The sequence below is a fragment of the Amphibalanus amphitrite genome, unplaced genomic scaffold (assembly GCF_019059575.1).
Source record: "Amphibalanus amphitrite isolate SeventyFive unplaced genomic scaffold, NRLGWU_Aamphi_draft 001090F_arrow, whole genome shotgun sequence".
In the NCBI taxonomy this organism is placed as follows: Eukaryota; Metazoa; Arthropoda; class Thecostraca; order Balanomorpha; family Balanidae; genus Amphibalanus; species Amphibalanus amphitrite.
Genome location: NW_024882584.1, coordinates 118,006 through 143,774, shown reverse-complemented (window position 1 = coordinate 143,774; position 25,769 = coordinate 118,006). Strand labels below are relative to the sequence as shown.

Sequence of the window (25,769 nt, the reverse complement as noted above, 5' to 3'; positions counted from 1 at the left end):
ATAATGATAAGCTTAGTCCGAGCTTAGGTTGTTTATATCATTTGTTATATGGCATATTTTGGATCAAAGCAGTACGACACTGCCTCCTGCTTTTGTGATGTATGCTGGCAAGACGCAGGTTCCGGTCGCAGGTCACCCGGACCCGGTTCCAATGTGGTTGGGCTGGCATGCGATAATGTGATGTTGTTTTGCTCGTCTCTGTGTTCCACACTTGATGTTTGTGAATCTAACCCACATTGTATACTGTATAGTATTTTTGTTTGTTTGCGGCCGATGGCCTTGTAAGTTGTAACCGTGGCAATACAGTTTTTCCTGCTATAATTCTCCAATATTCAAGCGTGGGTGGATATCTTTCTGTATTCACGTATTCCCTTCTCCCAGTACAGTCAGAGAATATCAATTACAGTATTCATACGGATTATTCAAGCCTTGTATAATTATTTGAGGTGTGCCGAATCCGAAAGACCGATAAAACTACTAGCGGAAATGTGACATGATGCCATGGGTTTGTGAAAAGTTTAGGTACCACGTAGCATTCAACTTCCTGCATTTCTGTTTCAACTCAGTTTAACGTATTTCAACGAACATAACATCAAAAATGGCAGCCAGTACCGGCTTCACCTGTCACGGAGAACGCTCAAAAAATTGAGTGTAGATGCTGGCCGGCACTCAATTTTTTGAGCGCCAGCTGACTGCCGTCTGTCGTGGCGCTCAATTTATTGAGTATCGCGGTCCCGAACGACAAGTGGCGCTCAAAAAGTTGAGCGTCTTTAGGGCATTTTCTTTCCAAAAACACCGATATAAATTATCACGGCGAGTGTTCGAGAAGAAACCTTGTTGCTCTCTCTTGCCATTGATACCTTATTTGGATACGATATTTGCCGTAGTGTGACGCTAAAGGCATTGTAAAATACCATCGTTTCGCCTATTCCTTCATAATGGGGCCCGCTCAATTTTTTGAGCGCTCAATTTTTTGAGCTTTTCCCCCTTGTGCGTGGGACTGAAGTCAGGACGTTTTTGCACGAAATCGTAGTTTTTCGTGCTTTTAACGACGATGTTGGCTACGCTTTGGCATTGTTTGGGTCAAAAGTGACTGGCATGACACTGACACAACCTCCGGCGACCCATGTAAGGTCAAGGTCAGGTCAAGGTCAGGTCAGTGACCACTGGTGACCTCATGCAGTCTGACCTACCGGGGGTAATTTTTTGTCCTGAATTTGAATCTGACGCCAAATAAAGCTCAGACACTTGGTTTATTGAGTGTTTCAGGGCCGTGGAGAGGTCACCGACGGGTTAGAACACGTTTCCGACCCCAACTGTCAGACGGCATTTTCGGCCACCCGGCCGCGGATGTGACCCGGCCGGCTTCCCGGCGCTCTGCCGCGGAATCTATTGGGTAAATGTAGATAAACTATACACCAAATTGCTCCATATTCATTAAGGAACACGTTAGTGAAGACCACACGTCGATATCGGCAATAGCGGCGCCGCTAGCGATGCGCAAAGTTGAAAAAATGTCGATTTTCCGAAAATTTGACCTTTGACCTGCCATAACGAGGTCAAATATTGACCTAGGGTCAAAAAAGTTGTGCTCAATCGCGAGATCTCGTCGAGAGCAACACGCTGGTTTTTTCGCGAAGCGCTACCACGACGCGTTTCGAAACGGCAGGGGGGGTCGTACCAACCCCCCCCCTTGGACCGGCGAAGGTGGCAGAATGCCGAGGACGGGCGAGGGTTAACTCGGTTCAGAGATCTGACCTGAGATGACAAGCGTCTGAAATTTTCACACAATGTCCGGAAAAGATGCATGATAAGGTGTGCCAAAAACGGCGGCGCTCCGCGCCGCCGTTGTGAGATATTCGCGAAAAACCTCAGGGGGCGTCCAAACGCCCCCCCCCCCCCCCCAGCGTGACGCGGGTTAACTTGAGCCAGCGACCTGACCCGACATTTTTCCAAAATGAGCTCAATGAATGTCACTGTGAAATTTCCTGCATTTAATAAGGGTAGCAGGATCTACGAAATGTACATCTCAGATTTTTATATTCATGACCTAAGATCAGGTCAAATTTGTGACCTCCCCATTACAAGTCAATGGAGAACAAAAACTTGCTCGGATTTGCGTACAGACGACTTCAAACAATTAAAACAGACATAAGATGGTTTGAGATGTTTGTGATAAGCAACGTGACCAACTTTGACCTGACCTGGCCTTTGACCTAGGTCAATATTTGAACTGAACAACACTATTGCATGTCACCAACAAAGGCACAGTTAAAACAATATATCTACCTGCATTCATCATTGAAAACTCACCTTTCTTTGCTTTTTTAGCCGGTGGATCTTGGCGCTCATGCAGAACTCTTTTTGTTGCCAAAGTAGCTGGAGGGTTAGGCACGTCAAAAAGAGTTGGCACAGCAGTGCGCAGAAGGTACTTTCCACTCGTGTTGTACTGTGAAGTCTCAAAGTGCCGGGAACACAAGTAAACATTCTTGTACAAATACTCTGTACTCTTGTTTCTCAGGTCCTCTCTTCTGCAATTTTGCACCCATTTTTTGCATCTGCCGAGAGAGAAAACCCATGGATTAGAATTTAAAAACACTTAAGTCATGTACACATTGCACAGTCATGTGAATCCACCACACAAAAAAAAAAACATGCGCCAAACTAATGGAATACTGAAAACTCCGAAAATGACCTGCATTCAGTAAGTGTTAAAAACTAAACACAAGTTACAATTTACTTGTACTTAATGCCACCAGGAACTTTAAATGCATTCCATTTGTATAATTAGAACATGTATGAACATCAGCTCAGCACCCTAAATATAATTTTTTTACACAATCTCGATTTATCAAGATGCACAGCTTTTTTACCTTTCAGCATCTTTAGGAAACCTGTGGAACTTCAGCTCAGGATTGCGTTTTTTGTAAGTGCTGCAATTGATGGCACCACACCATGAGCTTCCATCATGATCCCTCCCCATCTTGATCAAGATCTGAAACAAAAATAGCAAAGAAATTAGGATGAAACATGGCATAGATACCTAAACACTTGTTTTAAAAACAAGAATTAGGAGAAGATTTCACAGCAACACAACACTTGTGGAAGTAAGATATAATATAATATTTGTAACATTTGTAACCCTTGTAAGATATTCCCATAGGTAAGTCGCAAACAATCCACTCAAATATCATCACATTTCTAGTGAAATTTTATTTTTGCTGAGCAATAATTATTGCATGGAAAGAATTGACTTCAAGTGGACAGTGATCCGGTTTTTAAACCATTAAGAGAGGCAAAGTTGACCAAAGTCAAGAAAAGAAGCAAAGTCAAGTCAAGGCCGCAGGGAAAGGCAACCGCCCTTATAGGGGATCACCAATATCTCTCGCTGAATCATGTCTTGTACTTGTCTGATGTCCTGTAGGTACCTACATACTTGTGCTTTCACGAATACAACAAAGACAATTTTGTTTGTTTGTTTGTTGGGGTTTTAGGGCGCGTCAACAACTAAGGTCATATTGCGCCCACACAACCAATACAAGCACAACAGCCTGACATGCTTTGTTGCAAAACAGCGTCAAAGTTTCATATCGGGATGTGGATGATTGATAAAATTAATTCATAAGAAGCCAAGTGATGCTCTTCAACTTCATGATGTGAAATCATTCATGACGTCATAGATTCAAGAGGTGTAGGAAAATGTCAATGTTGAGCGGTGCAGGAAAACGTCTAGAGGTGCAGGAAAACATATTTTCCTACACGTCTGGGGAACCAATCAACATTGACTTCTTGTATGTTTCAAAAGTGTAGTATAATGCACATGCCATTTTAATGCCTGGCTTTCTCCATTTAATCATGCAATGATGCATGTATGGGGGAAAAATATCAAAAGTTATGCTAAACAACATGTTTTCAAAGCCCCATATATGAACAAATAATAAATTTAAGCTAACTCAAGCTAAATTCAAACTCCATTAAATATGAAAATATAAGAATTAGGAACCTCACCCTACTGGAAATAGAATGTGATCATGCGCCATTTTTGTCTGTATACTTTGAGTTACAATAACTTAAAAGTGAAGCAAGCCAGCTTTTATTTCATGAGCCTATTTCAATTTTGAATGCTTCGAAATTCCGAATCACTCAACTATCCAGATTTATCTGATATAATTTAATAAGAAAATGGGATGTCTGTGAAAGCCGACGCACGAGCCTTAACAAGACGCCATTACAAACCCTTGAATATCACCGATTCAAGCACTTTCACGAAGGAACCGATATGTTCACCGGCATGCCCCGGTGTTCTTACCTCAGAAAATATCCGATTCTTCGACGAACTCAATGAAATGCTCACAAAAAAAAAACTAAAACTCTTTCGCCGCACCACCAACCTCCATAGGCTCAGAACGCCGACTGGCCGCGCCGTCGTGGCTAGAACCTGCGCATGCGCAGAACGCACATGTGTCGCTCAAAGCGGCGGAGTTGCGCATCCAGTAATCTCTCATCCATGCCGGTACTGATCCGGATCAGTGAAATAAGAGCTCAGCCGCTACTGATCGGCTTAGGAGGGACGAGTATGGCGCACTTTGGCAATTAATAAAAACTCCAGCTAACATTTTTGCCTGGTCTTGTGCAAAAATCGACTAGGATCTTCCGTCCTGAAGATTGGCTTTCTTTTATCATACCGATAGCAAACTCGGCTATTGGGAAAATCTTCCAAACTCTCTACAATAACTAATTTTTCAGTTCGATTCATGTTAAAAAATAAAAATAAACAAACAAATTTACATAGCAATTCGTCTGTCTTTCATTATTTCAGAAAACGTTTCGGGCGACCCCGAGTTTCGAACCCGAGACCTTTGGCTCAAAAAGCGAAAATCATACCACTGCGCCACCGCGGCACTATGCCGCCGTCGTCCTAAACTTATATATGAAAATAGTTGACAGGCAAATGATGCAACATCGAGAAAGTCTACATTTGTGCTGTAAGGGATTACACGGGTAATGAAAAAATGCTGGAAAAGATTGCAAAATTGATTTGCCATCTAACAGCAACAAATAGATTAAGAATATTGGCACAATAGACCTTAGCAAGATAACTGATGAGTGGATGCTGTTGCGCAACGGAATGCTTGACACCGTGCAGGAGGAATGCACAAACAAATATCTCCAATGGTTTAAATCTTAAATAATATAGCCCAAATTTTGAAACATATCATTTTAGTAATAGTGTAATTTAAATAAAATATTTCTAATGCGATATATGCATCCAGGCCCATTAAAACAATTAACATGAAAATAAGAAAATTAAAAAGTCAAACATTAATCCCTATCGTAACGGCTCAGCTTCTTTCGAAGCTGGATTAGAATCCGGATCAGCGGTAAGGGATTACGGGTGTTTCCATGGGCAGCCTAATCCCTTACGAGGCACTGATCCGGATCAGTGATGCCCATGGAAACGGGGTCATAGTGTCGCAGAAGCGTGTCGGCCATGACGGCCGATATCAATGTCAGCCGTGCGAAGTCAAGGCTCGACCTCCCACTTATCCGGACAAAAAAAAAAAAAAAATGGAATTGAGTGCGCTCAAGAGCAAGACAGAAACGTAGAAAACGCCGTATATCATGTGTGTTGGCATTTTTACTGCATTTTACCTAGTCAGCGACATGGATATTAGCTTTTAGCATAACCTACTGTCAGCAGGATGAGTATCACTCAGGTAGCAATTTTTGGATATGTTGCGCTAGGAAAGTGTTTTAGTAAATGTTTATGCAACAAATGTATTGATTCGTTGAAAGATCGCAAGCTGAAGCGAGAACGCATTTATACGGTTTACGTGAAAATAACACCGAAGAAAGTCTATGGAGACTGCAACGCCTGAAATTGTCAGGAAAGGGTTACGATAGACGAGGTGCGCTGGTTCTTAACATTAAATGAGAATTTTTTAATCATCATTTCATGTCATAATAAGGCTAGATGCAAGTGGTTTTTGCTATAGGAAGTGAATTAATTTTTTTGACCCCACTTTCGAGACACCCTAGTGCCCAGTTGTTCTGAAGGATGAACCTCAAGGCCACTGTGTCGCACTAGCTGTCATGTCTGGCCTGGGGGAGGGGGGGAGGGGGTGCACTCCAGAAGTTATTCCACTTCTATCTCGGCTACCAGTTCAAGTTGCTGTCCACTGTCCAGCTCAGACAACTACCTAAGAAAAGAAGAAATCAATGGGAATTGGGATGTGATAAAAAAGACCACCAAGTCTCAAAATCACCCTCGGAAAGCTGTCCCGGCAGTCTGCACCGCGCGGCCCCACCACGAGCCGGGCGCACCTCTGCGGCTTACCTGGCAGCGGCCCACGGCGATGGCAGATAAAGCCAGAAGGGTGTGACAACTGTCGGTCGGCACGCGACGTTCCATCGGTCGCGTGCGCTGGTGTCACACCGTCGGAGCCGCGGTTTGGCTCCCGGTGGACTGGACTGTGAACGGTGACCGCGGGGACAGACTGGCGGCGGGGGTGGGAGAGAGAGGCCCGATCGGTGTCAAGGTTTACTGATGAAGCTTTAGGCGTTACTGCTGAGTTGTTTCTCAGCAGCTTCTAGCTAATCCCAGTAGGTATAGTACTGGTGGTCCTACACGAGTTATTGCATGCGACGCCATCCATAATCCGGATTAACAGGCATTCCGGTCTCATTGTCAGCAAGTCATCACATTTGCGGTTGGGCTCTTTTATTTAAGCCCGTACTGGTATTTCACTTCGTCGGTCGTCGCCTTCTTTGAAAACAACAGCTGGGTAACATTTCAGATATTCGCGAATTATTTGATACCGTAATATTTTGCATTCCTGTCTGATCTTAAATAATTATTTTCGTCTTATTTCCTTACCGGAAACTGGACTCAGTCATTCTGAAGCCTCACTTGTGCTGTCTTCTGTCGCGTGCTCCGATGTGCGGTAATTATTGCCGGGGCTGTGCGGCTCGCGCAGGTCCAGTGGCTGGCGTGTCTCCGTGTCGTGTCATCTGGCCTACCGGCTGGTAGTTCTTCCTTAGACAGCAGCACGCTCTCGGGGGCGCTCCCGTGCCAGGGCGCCTCATCCGCCAGTGTCGCAGTACCGGTCTGCCAATGCGCCACGCGCGGACAGCTGCCTGTGTATCGTGCTGTGGTCTGTGCAGCAACCAGTATTATTTGCAGGACGTGCTAGCGATGCTGTGTGGAAGTTTGGTGGAGTGAGCGAAGCAGCTCCTCTAGCAGTGGTAGTGCAGACTAGTGGTTAAGTGAAGCCTGCTGAGGTGCAGCAGAGGTTTGGCGAATTGAGTGAAGTCCCGGTGGTAGTTGTCCGTGGGGAGTCAGGCCGCCGCTACAGTGAATCGCCGTGGCAGGACACAGGAAAGACTGAAAGAGCATTACTTAGTTTTCTTTTGTTGAACGGATGTACTGTTGTGTTGTGAAGCGGATTTCCGTTCACCGTCCGTTCCTGGACGGACGGTGCATAGTGCAGTAACGCCCGACGGCCAAAGGAACTTAGCCGTTCCAGAAGCGCAGCTAAGGTGTGGCGCTCGTTTTCACGGCGGCGGGCGGGGACAGCGGCTCCCCACCGCCCCCAACTACAGCCCACGGTCACCCAGGAGGATGAGATACCTGACCCGGTGAATGCCGCCACCTTACACAGGGGGCGTGCTCTGACACGGGCGGGCTGTATTTACGACTGGAACGTTGTAATGGACGTAGTTGCTATGCTCGGGGCACGTCAGGGTTGGGTTATATGCGGTGTCGGGTGATGTTGCGAAGTGGTGAATGTGTTATAATGCTTTTAGATGTTTGTACTCTGATCAGTATTGTCTTATGACCTTCGTGTGTCCCTTTTGCAGGCTGAGATGGCGGATACAAGCAACAGTAAACGCCAGGGAACTAGGTGAGTAACTGACTGACTGCTGTTGGGTGTGAGCTGTCTTTCGTCATAGTGACAGTGTAAAGAACCGAGTGCCTGCCCACCGGACGCAGTAAGAGTTAAGACTTCACCAATGGCATTGCGTCCTTCCGGCCTTTCAACCACGGTGGGCATCGTACCCGGTATGCACACCGGATCGACCTGGCTTTGAGTTGCAAGTACACCCCTGTCACCTCCCTGGAGAAGACAGCAGCAATTGAATTCTGATGTAGTGGCACCTTGCCTAACATTGACTTATCGCACATGTAGCTGGTAGATGTCCTGGCTATTATCCTAAAACGCACGCGTTCCTAGTTTATTCGAGATTGACGCGCAGCTGTTATCGTTGAGACTCATTTCCGAGGTGCAGCCTCTACTGGTTATATGATCGCAATATGCGGTCTACTCCGGAAATTAAAACGCGCCTGGTTACTTGTGGCATATTCCCAAGATTCAGGCGTCTTGCGGCTCACTCCTGAGATTCAAATCCCCCTGGTATCCGTGGTCCATTTCCGAGATTAAAGTTTACCCCTCGCCGGTAGCAGTGGGCCGTTGAGACCGAGGTAAGGGTCCAGCTGAGGTCCGGGAAAAGCGTATACCGGTGGCCGTTTTTGTGCGGGCGCGCCGCGCGCGGGCGGCGGCTGGCGGGCGGCCCCCGGACCTGTTGTTGTCATTGTTGACCGCAGCTCCGCCCTGCCGCCGATGTGACGTCAGAGTGACTTGTGTCCTCTGCGGCGGCCGCGAGACGGTGTCCGCCCGTCCGCCCACTGCGGCTCACTCTCTGGAAGGCGCGGCACCTCTCAACTAGCGATGGCTAGCGTCACCGGGCCACGGACATTGGCCAGACATTGCCAGCCGAGAGCAAGACCATGTCGGGGGCTCCAGTGATCCCAGATATGACCGCATATGGCAGCGATATTGTCACCGTGGATACAGCTACATCGAGTCGAACTGGTAGCACTACCGTTTGGGACGCCACGAGGATGGCTATTGGATCGTCTGATTTGACATTGCCGTTATTTCCCCGTTAGGAAGCTGCTGCAGCGGCGCGGCGGTGCGACCTGTCGTGGAGCCGCTCCCTCCCGGTCCAAACCTGTCACCTGTCTGGGTAGCCGCAGTGCCTGCTGTTAGTTGCGGCGTATGCAAAGCTACTATGCTGCTCAACGCAAAGTTGAGGTGGTGACCATAAGGTCGATTGTCCATTTTTTTAGTGTTACCTACCTGTGGCGACGATTTTGTTGGTCCGTTTGACAACCCTATGCAATCGTATGGTAATGAAAAACCGACACGGGTCAAAGCCTTGCAATAACCAGTAGTTCAACTGGAGTCGCCAGAACTGCATTTGTCTATGATGCACCTTGCACAGAAGATAAGTCGCGACAAGCCGAATGGAAATTTGGTTGGGAATTACGGTTCTCCTCGTTGTTTTTAACTTTATCTATCATTCTTTTTCCCAGATGGCTTGTCTATCATTCCTTTTCCTAGAGATCGTCGTGCTTTTTACGGTGGATTCTGTCTTGTTCATCGCTACTGCATGATTTATTTTTGTGCCGAAAAAGAGAGGCATCCGAACCGTGCCCGTTAAGCGGTGTATGCTGTCTGTTTATTTTACTTATGTCTGTAGGGACACCCAAATAAGTGGACCCCTATTCACCTCATCTATCGTCATCGGCTTACCAACGAGGTTCCTGTACTGGTAAATATGATTTGTCGACCCGTCTACGTCAGTTAATGCCAAAAATAAACAACGATCGAAACAAAATGTAAAGCAGCGCCGTGGACGATGTGGGTATTGCAGCAGCGGGCCGTGCTCCTTTGCATTACCCTCGGCTGCGCCCTTCGGCTAACGGAGCGGTGTCACGCAGCGCCGGCGCGTGGTTGCCGAATTAGCCGGGCCGCGAGCCGTGCATTAGGGTTGTTAAAAAAAAACGAATTTTGGAAAAGTATATGGGCTCATGGCTCATGTGGTGCGGTATTCTTTTCTGAGTCCAATGATACCCTTTTTTCCGAAAAGTATTACTGCTAGGCGCTGCTCAAACGGCTTAAAGAGGACCATGTTACGCCCGCCGACCGGCCGGTGTCAATAAGGGCGAGAATTCGACGCCGCACGGCGGCGGCAGCGCCTTATTGGCACCGCGCGCCACGACATCTGCCGGGCGGCCGGCTGGGCGGTGGGAAGTTATAAGTGCGTGGTCTTATTGCACACGATCGGGGTGAGCTATTCCATGTTTTCGGGGCGGAAAGTTTCAGTGCAGCATCGGTGCGTCTGCCACGGTGGTCTGTGTCGATGGTATAGAAAATAACTCAAGCAGAGCTCAGAAAAGAATGAATGATTCCGGGTAGTTGCCTCGAAATAATCCGTTTCAAGAATACAGCTGCCTTCTTAACGTACTGTATCACTTGTTAATTCCTCAAAAAGCAAGCTCTGAGCAATAACAGACTTCTTTGCATTGCTGTTGACAATTTAAGTTGCTTTTGGACGGTGGCTCGCAGCCCCAATATGCTGCCGCGTAACTCTATTCCAACGACGAAACGGCAACTTAGCGAGAATCGAAAATTTAACGAAGTAGGTACAACAGGAGCTGGCAAGGCTCCTGCATTGGTCTATCCGTCATGAGTGACACACCGGGGTAATGTGTCACGTCAGGGCAGAGCTGTGTTCTATGCCGGGTCTGGATTCGGGTCTTGATCGGCATCGTTGGGCACGGCCGCCCTGGCCGGACTGCCGGCGTCGCTTATGCTCGAAGGATTGGATAAACGGCGCTTGATTTATATGAGTAGGTACTCCGGCTAATGTCTCTACTCATGTCTCACTTCGTCACACTGTCAGGGTGGCCACTCTGTCATTCCCAGACATGTTATGTTTTCTTTCGACCCGCTAATCTAAGTTACACCTGGCGTCGATTCTGTTGCCCCAGCATCTGACATCAACGTATCTGAATAATGACATTGGTGACGCATATGCTCGTCAAAGCCACCCCCAAACTTGGGCCGATGACTGTCGGGTCTCCTCCATATTCTGTCCTTGTGCATACTGCATTGCCAGCCCCTGCTGTACGTACATCGTGAATTTTCGATTCTCGCGAAGTTGCCGTTTCGCCGTTGGAATAAAGTTGCGCGGCAGCATATTGGGGGTGCGAGCCACCGTCAAAAACTAACGTTAATTGTCAACAGCAACGCAAAGAGGTGTGTTATTGCTCAGAGTTTGCTTTTTGAAGAATTAACAAGTGATACGGTACGTTAAGAAGGCAGCTGTATTCTTGAAACGGATTGTTTCGAGGCAACTACCCGGAATCATTCATTCTTTTCTGAGCTCTGCTTGAGTTATTTTCTATACCATCGACACAGACCACCGTGGCAGACGCACCGATGCTGCACTGAACTTTCCGCCCCGAAAACATGGGATAGCTCACCCCGATCGTGTGCAATAAGACCACGCACTTATAACTTCCCACCGCCCAGCCGGCCGCCCGGCAGATGTCGTGGCGCGCGGTGCCGATAAGGCGCTGCCGCCGCCGTGCGGCGTCGAACTCTCGCCTTTATTGACACCGGTCGGTCGGCGGGCGTAACATGGTCCTCTTTAAGCCGTTTGAGGAGCCCCTAACAGTTAATACTTTTCAGTAAAAAGGGCATCATTGGTCTCAAAAAAGAATACCGCACCACATGAGCCATGAGCCCATATACTTTTCCAAAATTCGGTTTTTTTTAACAACCCTACCGTGCATGGTGCGCTGTGTGCCGCTGGTAGTGGGCTGATGACACAGCCAACCAGTCCCTCCCCCGGGAGCCGGCTGAGTTTGCTCTCCATTGATAGCCCGGCGCCGGCGGCCGGTGTCGGCCCGGCTCTGCTGGTTAGTCACCGCCAGAGACGTGCTACCTCACGGCGCCTGCACCGTAAACAGTGAGCCAATGACGGTTCTAAGAACGGCCACTGTGCCAAACGCGCGGCCCGAATGCAGGAGCTGTCTGGAAGGCGGCTGCCGGCCATGGGCACGTCCGAATGAGGCTGTTAAACCGTGCTCTGTGAGGTGCCGAGGGACTAAATTTAAGCCACGCCTTCAGCTTTGCAGCTTATAGGTCTTCATTAGCACAGTGGGTATTCAAATGTAATTATTGGGCAGCTATTTGCATCATCCACGAAATAATGAAAAGTGTTCGCTATTGCGAAGTCACGAAGTCGTTTGGGTGGACAGACCACGTCTCACTGAAAATATTTTGACAAAGCCACGCGACTTCGTAATTATTTCAGAATGTCTTAATAGCTCATGGTTACGTTCTGGCTTATCTCTATCTAGCAGGCATTAAGATTCTTTTGAGGCCAATCATTGTGAAGCCCACAAAACTTCTTCGACTGCTCTCCCGCCGGGCAATGTTTTGCTCGATCCGAACCAACAACGTTTCCGCTCCACCGACGCTCCAGCGCTGTTGTTGGCTTCCACTGTCGGCCCTGTCTCTATTGACAGTGGTTTGAAAAAAGGAGCCCGCATTGTCTTGTTTTGTCGTGACCGCCGGAAATCGCAGTGTGCGATCAAAGTCAGCGATCGAGGTACTTTCCCCCAAAATTGTGTCGAGCTGTGCAACCACCGAACAAAGCCTGAAGGCTGGTGATCGCTCACCATTTTGCCGATTTAGGTATGAGTATCCATGTAATGTCATGACTCGAATATTGTTACTCATTCTGTTTGCGACAAAAAGATCGCCATGCCCCTTCTACCCATTGCTGGCATTGTCGGCAATGCTGTTAGTTGCCAGGCATCTGTGTAACTGTGTAGTGTGGATGTCATAACATCCCGACACCAAATGATGTGATGTGTGTCGCCCTCTCCGGACTACCGGCGGTGTCGTATGTCGGCGTTTTTTGTGACTCTCCGCTCCCGCTGGCTAGCCTCCGTTTGCAAACGGACAACTGATCGACTCTGACGGTGTGTTCGGTGTGTCAGTGGTAACACGGTGCTGGTTCCCTTGAAGATCCACCCCCTAAGCTCAGCAGTTAACAGTGGGTGGCTGGTACAGTCTCGTTGGTAGGTAGGTACTTGATTTTCGGTACCCAATGACGGGTACTTGTTGGTCACCTCTCAATGGCTATATTTGTATTCTGCACTGATCTCCTGTATCCAGATGCTGCTCAGAGTCGCTCCGTCCGACCAAAGCAAGACAAACATTGCGATCAGTCGCTGCAGACCGCGCTAGATCTGCCGTGACGACGGTCTGCCACTATCGGCTATCGACTTGCCTGTCTGGACTGGAAAGTTGTTTATTTCACCGAACGTGGTATCGGCTACTCGGATCTTGTGCCACCAGAGATTGATGCCGGTGATGTAACTTGGCTCACAAGTGCATCTTTGAGGCGGGCTCACGTCAGATTAGCTCTGAGGTTGTGCCTGATGGGAGGTGTGTTGAGCTCAAGGTGGACCCGCCCTTTTAGCCCTTTATGCTGGCGATGTTGTTGTGGAAGCTTATGCTGCTTGTGAATGCTCAGACGCGACAGCGGCGTACGCACTTGTAGGTTGATTTAGACGTTGGTCAAGTCTTCCTTCATTGGATCTGTGTGCATTTCTCAGTTGTATCTGCGTTGAACTTTAAATTTCATACGTCTCTGAAAATGAAAGCTATTGAATCCTCTGCGTCTGATCAGCGGAACCGCTGTCGTCTGGCCTGCCGGCGGCGGAATCCGTGTGGTCTGACCTGACGGCGACACTCGGTCGACCGTCTGCCTCCGACAGTCGGCCCGGATGCCCGCCTCCATCGTCTCGTCGGTCGGCAGATAGCGTCGGTGTTGGGCCGGGACCGGGGGGGGGGGGGCGGTCGAAGCCGGATGCGCCGCCCGGGGGGGGGGGGGAGGGGGGCGGCTGGCTCGGCGGCGTCTGGCGGTGGGAGAGCGGTATCTGCGAACGGCCGACTGCGGAGTCGAAATGCGTCTGTGGCAGCCGGGCGGCAGGGCAATGAGAGACATGAAGTTTTTCTACTCTGTTATTGGTTGCTTTCTTGGTTAGGGTTGGTGCGCTTAAAAATGCGTGTTTTTGCGCTATGCATTGCATACTGCATATTTGCTTCCTGTTCATGATTCATCCTCCATGAGCCCGAGCCCGAGCCGTTTGCCTTTTCCCCTACAGCAGTTTGATCCATGGTCGCAATCATGAAACATGGACTTAAACGTCCTCAGAGATTCTTACCTTTCAGGCCACTTTCGGATTCTCTTGGTAATTGAATGCACTTGTTGCTTGAATTGTATGCGTATTGCTTACTGTCGTCATCATTAATCCGCACCATCGATAACACTATCTGCCAGCACTGTGGGAATTTAAATGGATAGGTTTTACACCTGGTCTGTTTGTCTCGCTATCGGGGCTCGTGTATCATTCCATAACTACTTTATGGTACTAGTTGAGACTTATCGGAGACGTGTCATTGCATCGCGTTATCGGTGAGCTATGTGTGTTTGGTAGATCAAACACAATCCTGGTTTGCAGGAACTCCAACTTCAACTGTTGGCTGACGTCTTAAAGTGTGACTGTTCACACTTCTGGAGTGGTCCCTAGATATAACAATATCAATTGACGTGCTGTGTCAGTACTAGAAATGTTATCGATTGAGCGCTTCACATACCTACCCAGTACTCATGTATGGTGCGACTTCCGAGAACATTTCCCCAACGTCCGTGTCTGCTGTTGCTCGAGTCAATATGCTGCCGGCGACGACGTCCCCGTACGCCACCTTCCACGAAGCGCCATGGAATATCAGGCTGTTCAATAACGCCGTCAGGGCAACTTTGCGTCGAGATATTGGACGCCATTTCGTCTGTCCTCCTTTGCTGGTGGATGTGTTATCCTGGGTGTCCCGGGAGTGCTCACTCTCGCGTGGTTATTTTGTCTGTGAATTCCAAGTTCCTTGAGATAATTCTTACTAGAGCAGTCCACCTACATCTAAATGTCGGCTGCATCCTGCAGTGGAGACAATAGTGAGCTAATCGAGAATTATGCTTAGCAGGAGCCGTTTGCGAGCTTGCGTAGGTTTTGATGCGCTGTCTTTGTCCCCGGTATATTCTGGACGGAATTTAGTGTTCGCTGTCCTTCAGAGTGCGTCAAAGCTGCTATTCAGTAGCCATGTAATGCTTCATTCGCTGTATGTCGCCTTTGCACAGTTACCGGAAATGGTGACATTTTAGTTTGTAGGCGGTAATGTTCGTGTTGACACAGCACATTGTTCGGCCATGTTCGGCTGTTAACTGCATGTTGTGTGTAATGGCGCACTTTGTTGACCTCTTTGGCTCAGTATGATTTAATACCAAGGGCTCAAAAGTCAAAACGTCTTTGGTCCGATAAATGAACATGAGCGAGCATGACCATGGACAAACTCTGCAATTGACAAATTGCAATTGCAATTTGATGAATCGTTTGTCTATCGAAGTGGCCTTCCTTTTGCTGCACTTCTGAGTTCTGAAGTAATGTGCAAGTGGCCTAAATCATTGCATTCGGTCCTGTTAGCAGTTTACAGGCTAGCTAGTGTTTCCTGCTGGGGCATTCCACGTCAAATCAAACACCGAAATCCGTCATCCCCTTCGATTTTTCTGAAAATTTGTAGGCAGACTGGGCATGGTTCAAAACTGAGTTACGTATAATATTTTCGAAATTTGATAACGTATCGCTGAGATATAGGTCATCGAATATAGCGAAAAATGCCACACATCAATTTTTTAAATGGCTATAACTCTGGTTCCTTTTCTGGTATCAAAATGATATTAACAGGGTCTTATAGGCAATTAATAAGACTTTGATTTTTAATTATAAAATTAAATTGAACTGACCTTGAAATGCATTTGACCTTGAATTAAAACAGAAAAATTTAAATAGCAAAAAACACGTCACCTTCGATTTGGGTAATTTTTACATATTATGTCCGTCACAATGTTGTTAACCATCTGTGAAAAAATTGGAGTGGGCCATTCATAACTTTCGCGGCAAACGCCGTTTTCATGCATCAACATCACGCAACCGCGCGTGACCTTGAAAGACAGAGTCAAGACATGCTTGCTTGTGTACACTTTCTGAAATGAATGATTGCTGATTAGTGATATCCCAAACTCTGCGAGAATGGAAATGCATAGTCATCGTAGTCAAGCATTCACGTTCCATAGTAAAAGTGTCTCAGGCAAACGGTATTTTGCGGTGAATTTTGAGCCATGTGGAAATGCATCATGAAGTAAATTCAACGAAAACATTATCACCCATCGATATCTTCACGTCTTTTGATCTTCACTATACGAAAGAACATACATTTTTTAAAGTATGTATGGGGAATTTCTAGTTAATCCAATAATAAATATGGCAGTTAGAGGCCTGCTAAGAGTAACATGTCGCCGGCTGAGGCGGGCTCGGCCGATGCGGGAAACGCAGCAATCACAATTTTGTGTTTACACGTTCATATTTCAATTGTTTACCAACCGATTTTCAAAATTCTTTCACCATAAGATTGCCTGTACATTTCTTAGTCTTCTCACAAAGGTTGACGCGAATCGAACGTAATCAGCGGTAGGGAGCGCGATGTAAAGACGGAACCGTTCCGTTCCGTCCCGGCACAGTCTACAATTCAGGCGGCGCGTAGCGGTCGGCGCCGGCTGCCGAGTCGCCGCGTCGCTGCGGCGACAGGATGTTCACTTTACACCGCTATTACTAGAACAGTTGTGAACCGATTTTCTTATTGCTTGCACGATTAGATGTCCAATTCAATTCTTGACAGGTAGCCATAATTAATTTCGCATTAATCTTATGAGATATTGGCGAAAAACAGGAGGGGTGGGCGAAATTCGCTCTTCCCCCTCCACTGCGCGTGCTAACATACGTTTGCATATGTACAATTTTCTTCAAAACTTATGAATGGCCCACTCTAATTTTTTCACAGGTTGTTAAGAATATGGTAGGCAATAAAATATATGAAAATGAGCCAAATCGAAGGTGACGTGTTTTTTGCTATTTCAATATTTGTGCTTAAGAACAGAGTTAAGCAAATTTCAAGGTCATATATTTAAGTAGGTGCAATTCTAAACAAATGCTTAAGAAATTACCTAAACAGTAAGGTTTATTTCATTCAAATCAAACAAGTACAACCAAAGTTATGGTCGTTCAAAAATATAAAGATGCAACATTTTGTAAAAATTTGATGCCCTATATTTAGAAGACCTGTGGTCAGAATGTGCAAAAAACATCAATGTAATGTCCGGGGCCACACAGGAACTCGCTCACAAATTTATAATGAAATCGCTGATGGTAAGGTGCAAAACAGCCGATTTTTGTTCGATTTGACGTGGAATGCCCCTGCTGGAACCTTTGTTTGTATCGTTGCTATTTAATTTATGCATCTTAGGCTTCTAGTGATCCACTCATTGAACTGAATTTTTGAATGAAAGCCGGTCACTTTGTTGACGGCTAGCGATAGTTCTTTGTGAACATGTTACGTGCCAGCTGACCATCCACCCGCCTGACCAGTGAATTGCAAAACACCTGACCAATTACGTGCAAGAAAGCCGGCTGAATCTCTCAGCTTCCTAGAAATGGATGGGTCACTCAGTGCAGCATAAATACGGAGCCTCACGTGTCGCTGAAAATAATGATGCCGACGTGTTTTGAAGTCAAGCCGGATGCCTCTTTATCAAGTTGTTTGCTTTGTTTAGAGTCGGCTTAATTCGACGTGCTCATTGTCATTTCTGTATGTGCGTCACGTATGAAATGACTTTGCATTCGTCTCGACAACCGTTAATTGCTCAAACAAAAATGATAGGCTGTGCCTTACACTACACATTTCTTGTGATTTATTTTCCAGACTTGTTTGTGTTAATTGTTAGTTGCTCTCCGTATTTCACTATCTGACAGCTAGTTAATCTCGTTCAGGTAGTATCGACCAATGCCCACAGTCGATCCCCATTCAGATATAACTGCGGCTGTCTGGCTACACTGCTCCGTTTCCGCGTTATCTCGCCGTCGCTCCCTCTCCTGTCGCCTGTTAATGTATGTCACATCCTGCCACTGCTGGTCGCTCTGCCTGGTGACAAGACCTCATGGCTCAGTAGTCGAGGCGTGAGGTTTTCACCAGCGTTACGTATGGTGCTGGCGCAGGTGCGGAGTAGCAATGGTGATGGAATGATTTTGTCGTGGATAGGGTGTCCGAATAGTTCGAAGGGATGCTGGATTTCTGGACGGCCTTGACCGGATGTGTCCACTGTTCAGCCCCGATGGTCTGCATGGATGGCACGTTAGGATGGTACGTCAGGATTGTCCTGTCTGATAGAAGTTACGATAATCGAGCTGAGATGGCATATTATGTTTCGTCAAGATGGTCCGTTGTGGCGGTCCTTTTCCGACGGTGTGCAGTCGTACGGATGGTCCACTTCTGTCCATCTAGACCATCAGGGTGGTGCTTTTCTGACGGTCTGCCGGGGTGGTCCCAGAGACCAGCTGGTCACCGATTCGCGCGGCGCACCAGACGGACGTCGCTCGCCGGCCGGTGACGTAAGCCGACGGCTGGGATCAGGATGTGGGTCCTCTCCACCGGTGGGGGTGGGACGCGGGAGGGGGGGGGGGCAGATCGATGGCACGCGATGACGCGGGAACGGTGACGGCCAATATGGGACAGCCGCGCGTATTGGTCGCCGTCAGCCAGCCACTTGAGCTCGGACGACAGCTGACTGTGTGACTGGACGAGTGGCATGCTGAGCTGCAAGAGAGTGGATGATAACTCAGACAGGAGTCAGGGCTGGGTACGTTTCATACGGGTTTGGAAGTCATCTGTAAAAAAAAGGCAATAATGATGTCCGTCTGAGAAGCATACGTTTTGAAACATCCCAGATGACTGCTAAAGGCCATTTATGTCGTGAATTAGGATGTACCTCGTGTGTGGTTTATTAAGCATTGCGCTCATGTATTTTTGGAAATGCCAACCACCTATTTATTAACCTGTTATATTTCTCTCCGCAGGGTCTTTAAGAAGAGTTCGCCCAATGGCAAGATCACGGTGTACTTAGGGAAACGTGACTTTGTCGACCACATCACGCACGTTGACCCAATAGGTGAGTACTCAGCGCCTAGTCTGAGCGCCTAGAGTTCGATCGATGCAGTGTTAGAGTGCCCTGAATGCAGAGTAAGAGTGTCTGTGAGTGCAGACCATAGAGTTAAAGTTCCGTGTGATATCAGTAGCAGTTGGCGGTGGTCCATTCGGATGCAACTTCGAGAGAACTTGGATTTTAAAAGTTTTGTTAGAAGCTAGCAGGAACTGAGCTCAGTAGGAACAAGTTTGCGTTTTGCGATCTTCTTTTATCATCTGCAGGGACCACATGTCGAGGCGAAACTGTGCTTGGCGTTGACATTTTACGCTCCAGCCTCCAAAGCTTATCTCTCTTTCACTCAAGTCAGTCCTAGGTTGTGCGTTTCCTGACTCGTTTCCCAAACTATTGTCTCCTGTTTTCCATCCGTCTTGCCTCCCCGATCCGTATCTCTTGTCTATATCATCTTCCTTCCATCTGCCCTCGACTCCTAGTCCTAACGGCCGACCCCACACGGAATCAGTACCTACCCATCTGCCGTGACCTGGCCCAGTGCCTCTGTCGCCTGTCGCCAGCTGGACCTGCCCTCCACATGGCTGACGCCTTTACATAGTCATCTTCCACTCTACCAGATTCTCCCGAGCCCGTGGTGCCAGGGGCCAACACCTCCTGTCCCGCCTGACCCGTGTGAGGACGGCCTGTGTGCCTGGCACCGAGCCAGACCCCCTCTCTCTCCCCTCCTCTCCTCTCTCCCCGTCGCCGCCGTCGTCGACACAGAAGAAGTCGATGTTTTGGGCCGACGGCCACTCGACGGGGAAGGTGTTTGCCTGGATCGGCCAAGCCAAATAGTGTTACGATCTGAGCGTAGACGTGTCGCGCCCGGCTATGACGTCTACGAGATGAACTTAGGCGCTGTGAGTGGGTCGAGCGGGTCTGTTGGTCTGCCAGGAATGCAGACGGACCTATTTCGGGGCTGCGGGTGTTTGTATTCGCTCACTGATTATGTTTGTTTCTAGTATTACGTTCTCGGTATGCCGTATGCACAACTTAGCAACCGTCTCTGACGCGCTAGCCAATTGTTTTTGGCATCTGAGATGAAAGGCATAGTGACGCGTCGGCCGCGCCTTAAAACCCCCTTCTGTTATTTATTTTCTGGGATATACGTTTCAATATCGCTGGATTGGGCCGATTAAGTGCCAGCCGTGACGCCCAAGTTGCCTGCGGACCGTTTGGGACCGCTAGCGGTCACGCCCTTTGGCTGGGTCGACCGTGGCGTGCTGTCGGCGCGGGCGAGCGGGACCCGCCGCGCGCACTGCCCGGGTATCGACTGAGCCGACCCGGCCCGTCAGTCCCCGGGGAGCAGCGGTCTGAAGGCCGCTCTGTCACCGCCACTGGACGCGTCACGTCACGGACTGTGACGTAATGCGATGGAACCGTGACGGTCTGTCGCGCCCGTGACGGGCGGCCACAATCTCGTCTGGCAGTCGGTCTGTCTCGACGCTGCAGTTTATGGGCGAGTTTGTTGGGTCTGATTGTCCGGAGATGGTCAGGCGGTTTCTCAAACTGATCCATCGGCGCAAACTTGCCAACACATCTGCTGGTAGCTTAGCGTGACCATTTGCTTGGAATACAGCTGTTTTTTTCGGATACTTCTCCGAGGTTTCGACACCCTTGAGTGGTGCGTCCAACGGAACCTGACCTGCGTTACCTGTCACCGTGGGCGACCGCGGACGTTGGCTGCAGTCGCGTGAAGTTAAAGTGACGTCTGTGGAATGAAATGGCTTCCGTTGGATGGCGGGGCGACGTCTATAGCATGAAGGGATGGTGGAAACAATGTCCATTACCCATAATGAGAGAAGAGCGATTTTGGGATGGTGAAAATAGTGACATCCTGTAGAACGGTGGAATGTTTTGGCGTCGGGGACGCGGCATGGGGGCGGCATGCGGTCTTGGCACGCTCCGGCACACTAAGAATGTGACCTCTGTCATGTTTTACGGATGAAATGAAGAGAGATTTGTGCCTGTGGACATAAGAATAGTCGAGGGATGAACTGAAATGTCGAAGTGTTTTGGTTTTTTTTTTCATTTCGGCCTTTTGAGTTTTTTTTTTTGCTCACTATCAAAAACATCAATAAACCCTAAAGCTCTTTCAAGTCTGAAAGTTGACATCAAAGACCTTTGTAAAAAATAAGTGTTCTCGATTTGGTTGAAAATGTCACATTAGAGTGCTTTGTGTTAGGCTTGGGTCATGTAATGTAAGGCCACTGGTTATACCGAACCGCTGTTATCGAGTACCTACTGCTCGCCAAAACTGTGAACTCGACACTGAAAAGGATCGATGGCTGAAAGTGTCTGCCAATTGGACCGTACCGGTCACCGAAGTGGGGCAAATGGGACACCAGATAGAAATAGCAAAAGGAGATCGATGCTTGCTTCAGTAGCTGTTGGAAGAGAAACCGTCCTCTGGGGTCGTGCCGCCCAGTGGTTGATTGGGCGCCTTCTCTGCACATTCCTGACGATCCCTGTAGTGGTGGTCGCCATGTCGTTCTTTGGTGTAGTTCCCTGTTCATTTGTTACCTGCTGGTGCGCTGAAAAGATTTGGTAGTCTCTCTCCCGCGACCTCTCATCTCTGGTCGTTCGTCTCGCTCTCCCTTTACTTTTTAGTCGTCAAAGACGATGCTGATCAAACTGGTTCTCTGTTGTAATTGCCGAGATTTCTCTGGATGGATATATCGTCTCCTGTATTGATGTTGACGGGACGTTTACTTTCAGTGTTTTGTGATAGATTTGTTCCGCGTTTTCGCCTTCTCGTGGTATTATTTCGTGTTCGGGGAGATGTTTGGTGGTTTCACTCTCTGTGGATACCAGTGGACGGTGGATAGCGCCAACCCTCCGGGTTGTTTGGCTGACAGAAGTGGATCGGTGGACCCCGGTGGGTTTTGGAGGGTTGTGGTGGACTACGGCTGTAAATAACTGTGGACTGTGGAGGACTGTGAACCTTCACAGTATCACAAACTGGTCGCCTACCGTCATTGCTTTCGGTGATACACGTACTTTGATCGGGCTGGCTGTTAGTGAGTGAAAAGTTATTTGGTTGTAAAGGACCAAATGTGTCAGCGGCATATGCGCATCAGACTGTTGCAGTTCTTCGCAGGCCTGGAGACGGCAAATAAGTAATCTCGTTTTTAGTGACGTTTTCTCTACATGATATTTGATCTGCGTCAACTGTGGTTGCGGCGGAGATATCAGTGACTTCATTAGAGACGATATCCGTCAACTTCGATGGAACATGTCAAAAATCCTTTTTGCGTCGGCTTACGAGTGAACCACGCACTAAAAGTATGGGATCGATTTGTAATGCGACACGCTCTGGTTAAAGGCAATGTAAAGTCGTTGCAGAAGGACCTTTAGGCCCACCTTGAACTTTACTGCTCACCGTTCAGCTATTTAATCTTAATGGATTCTTAGAACGCGATCATCATCATATCGTCGTGGCTCCATGGCCGCCGCAGGCTCTTTGGAACTGGAATAATTTAACAGCCGACTCTCACATATCTTTCCTGTGTTTGGATGGTATATGCTGGAAGATTAAGTAGAATGCTGCCTTGGCTGGAATATGGGTATTTGCGAACGATATTGATGGTCCCGAATTTTATGAAAAATCGGGTATGTGATGATCATATTTCACCGGTGCAGTAGTCCGATCTAGTGGATCATAACCGACACCTACAGAGCTTAGAACGTTGATACGCTGTACGCACTCAATCCAGGCTTACCATTACGATAATGCAATGTTAATTTCTCCTTCAAATGTCAAGTACTGTGTTGACAATTCAACTTGACTCAACTCTCAACTCTCAAATAAATCCGAAAAATCTCCGACACAGACCTGGAGACACGTGGCTCAAGCCATTTCAATGCGTATATATTGCATCAGACGATTCCTGCGCACCACATCACATTTCTCAGGCCACGTCGACGACCGTCGAAACACTAAACCACTGCTAAAAAAATAGTCGCTGAATCGCTGCCAAGAGAAGCGTTCACTAAATTCCGTAACATCCTCCCCCCTGAAATGCGAACTTCAGAGGGCGCGTTTCACACAGGTACGGAACCGATCTTACAACGACAGATCCATAGTTCACAGCGAACAAGACTGCATCACTTAATTCAATTCAGACAGATTCAGACAGAGAATCTGAGTCAAACGCATCAGTCTACAAACGCAAACGTAAATTGATTCACCACTCTTCAAACAAACAAACGCCAACCTCGACGCAAACGACATCAAACTTGTCACATCACCAGGGCCACTTGCACCCTGCACTCTGCGAGCCACCACACGCAACTGTCAACTCAGCGCGTCCTCTGCACGCCGCCTCACTGCTCAGAGCGACATCTACAGTCGGCGCCCAACACTACCTTGCCTGTAATCGCAGACGAGAGAAAAACAAACTAACACTGCTGACGAACACTGCGGTCTAACACCGCCGACGAATGTGAGCGGTTCACGGCTCAGAGGACAGCGGGTCGAGGTCAAAAAGCCTCTGGATGGGACGGGTTTTTAGACCAGACGGAGTCCGGACTTCTGCCGACCTCACCTTTCCGTCTCGGCCGGTGATCAGTCTCGTGACGACGCCATGTACCCACCTCATGCGCGGCACGTTATCCTCCTGCAGCATGACCATGGAGCCCTCGGACAGCTTACCTTGAGGCCTGAACCTTCTGACAGAAGGCGGCAGGGTCCTGACGTACTCCTTGTACCAGACAGACCAAAATCTAGCCAGACGCTTCTCACACACACGAGCTCTCTCAGTCAGCGCCTTCGCATTCACACAGGCAGGGTCCTCCACCACCCGCGAGGAGAACCCGGTCCCTCTGCCCGTCAGAAAGTGCGCCGGGGTGATCGGGGGGCTCGAGTCCAGTCCATCACCAACAAACGTCAATGGACGGGAGTTAACACAACACTCAACTTCTAACAACACAGTCTCCAGCTCATCCCGTGACAGACAGCGTGACCCAAGCGACTTGCGCAGGCCCACTTTCACGGAACGGATGAGCCGTTCCCACCATCCGCCCCACCACGGCGAATGCGGTACAATGAAGCGCCACTCAGGCGCCAGATGACTGTAGACACGCTGCAGCTGCTTATCAGCTCCCCTGAAAGTAGGTGCGTTGTCAGAGTACATGATCCTTGGTAGACCGCGCCTGGCTGAAAAACGCCTGAGTGCTAGCATGAATGCCGGTAACGACAGGGCGTCAGGGCGTCAGTCATTTCAAGGTGAACGGCACGCGTGACAGCACACGTGAACAGGCACACGTAAAACTTCTTCCGTGGAAAATCGACGCTGAACAGGGGACCACCAAAATCAACACCAGTCACAGTGAATGGAGGGGACTGAGTCACTCTGCAGCCCGGCAGAGGCGCCGCCTCCTCGTTGAACGGTCGAGAATCGTGACGAAGGCAGCTGACACAGCCGCGCTTCACACCCTTGGCGATGCAGCGCAAGCCCAAGATCCAATACGCTCCTCTGAGCGAAGTCATCATCGTTGAGACACCCGCATGTTTCAGAAGAACATGCTGCTCTCTTGCCAAAAGCACAGCCAAGTGACATTTTGGCAGCAGAATCGGGTGCTTCTCCTCGTACATCAAGTCAGAGAACTCCAGCCGACCCCTCACTCTGAGAAGTCTATCGTCAGCGATAAACGGGTCGAGACCGATCAGGCGCGAGCCCTTCGGCAGCGACTGGCGCTTCTCCAACGCGCTCCATTCTCCAGAAAACGCCTTCCGCTGCTCCTGTCGCAGCAGATCGAGCCTCGCGTCAGCTAGCTCGAGAGTCGTCAGATCAGGAAGACTGCACCTGTCAGCTGGGACACGGCAGTTCCGTATAAATCGACGGACCCAGCCCGCCACACGGACAGCCTTGGACATCTTACCCCAGCGTTCAACAGGAAATACTTCCTCAAACTGTGAAGTCACCAAACAGAAGGACTCTACTTCAACCATCTCCTCAGTAATAGGATCAGACACCTTCTCGTCAAACGAACACACAGCTCCGTCCGGTGTGCACAAGGTAGCACCGGGCGAGCACACGGCAGCGCCGGGTGAGCACACAGCCCCGCCAGGCGAGCACGCCGCACCGCCGGACGAGCACACAGCACCGCCAGGCAAGCACACAGCACCGCCAGGCGAGCACACGGCTGCGCCGGGAGTGCGCACAGCCCCGCCAGGCGAGCACGCCGCACCGCCGGACGAGCACACAGCACCACCAGGCGAGCACACAGGCGTGCACACAGCACAGCCAGGCGAGCACACAGGCGTGCGCACGGTACCGCCTGGTGAACACACAGGCGTGCTCACATCACCACCAGCTCGGTACACATCACCATCAAGGGAACACACGTCACCTCCACGGGGGCACACGTCACCTGCACGGGGGCACACGTCACCTCCGGGAGAACTCACAGAGACGCCGGACAAATCGTGCTGCACCAAGACAGACTGGTTCACGTCAGGTGTGTGACAGTGTGACAGCCAAGATGGCCCACTGAGCCACAGCTCTGACCTCACAAGCTCCTCAGCAGACACCCCGCGTGTGGTGAGGTCAGCCGGGTTACACTCCCCCGGACAGTGCTGCCACCGTTCAGGATCCGTCAGACTCTGAATTTCAGTCACTCTGTTGGCCACAAACTCCTTCCACTTACGTGGATCGGCCCTGATCCAACCCAGTGCTACCATTGAATCAGTCCAACAGATGCACGGAGTACTGTGCGAGAGACGGAGCGCACTCCTCACGAACACGACCAGGCGGGCCGCG

General features: G+C 49.0%; 1 protein-coding gene across 3 annotated transcripts in view; it reads left to right on the top strand.

Moving 5' to 3' along the window:
• LOC122370012 (beta-arrestin-1-like) overlaps positions 1-25,769 on the top strand; it is a 100,026-nt gene that overhangs the window by 11,670 nt on the left and 62,587 nt on the right. For 2 of the 3 annotated variants that reach the window (XM_043345233.1, XM_043345232.1), the window contains exons 2-3: positions 7,861-7,904; positions 18,887-18,978. In XM_043345233.1, the coding sequence (XP_043201168.1) occupies positions 7,867-7,904; positions 18,887-18,978 (130 nt within the window). In that variant the 5' untranslated portion in view covers positions 7,861-7,866. Of the gene's footprint in view, positions 1-5,580; positions 5,625-7,860; positions 7,905-18,886; positions 18,979-25,769 lie in introns of those variants that run through there. The other variant, XM_043345234.1, reaches the window with a different exon arrangement.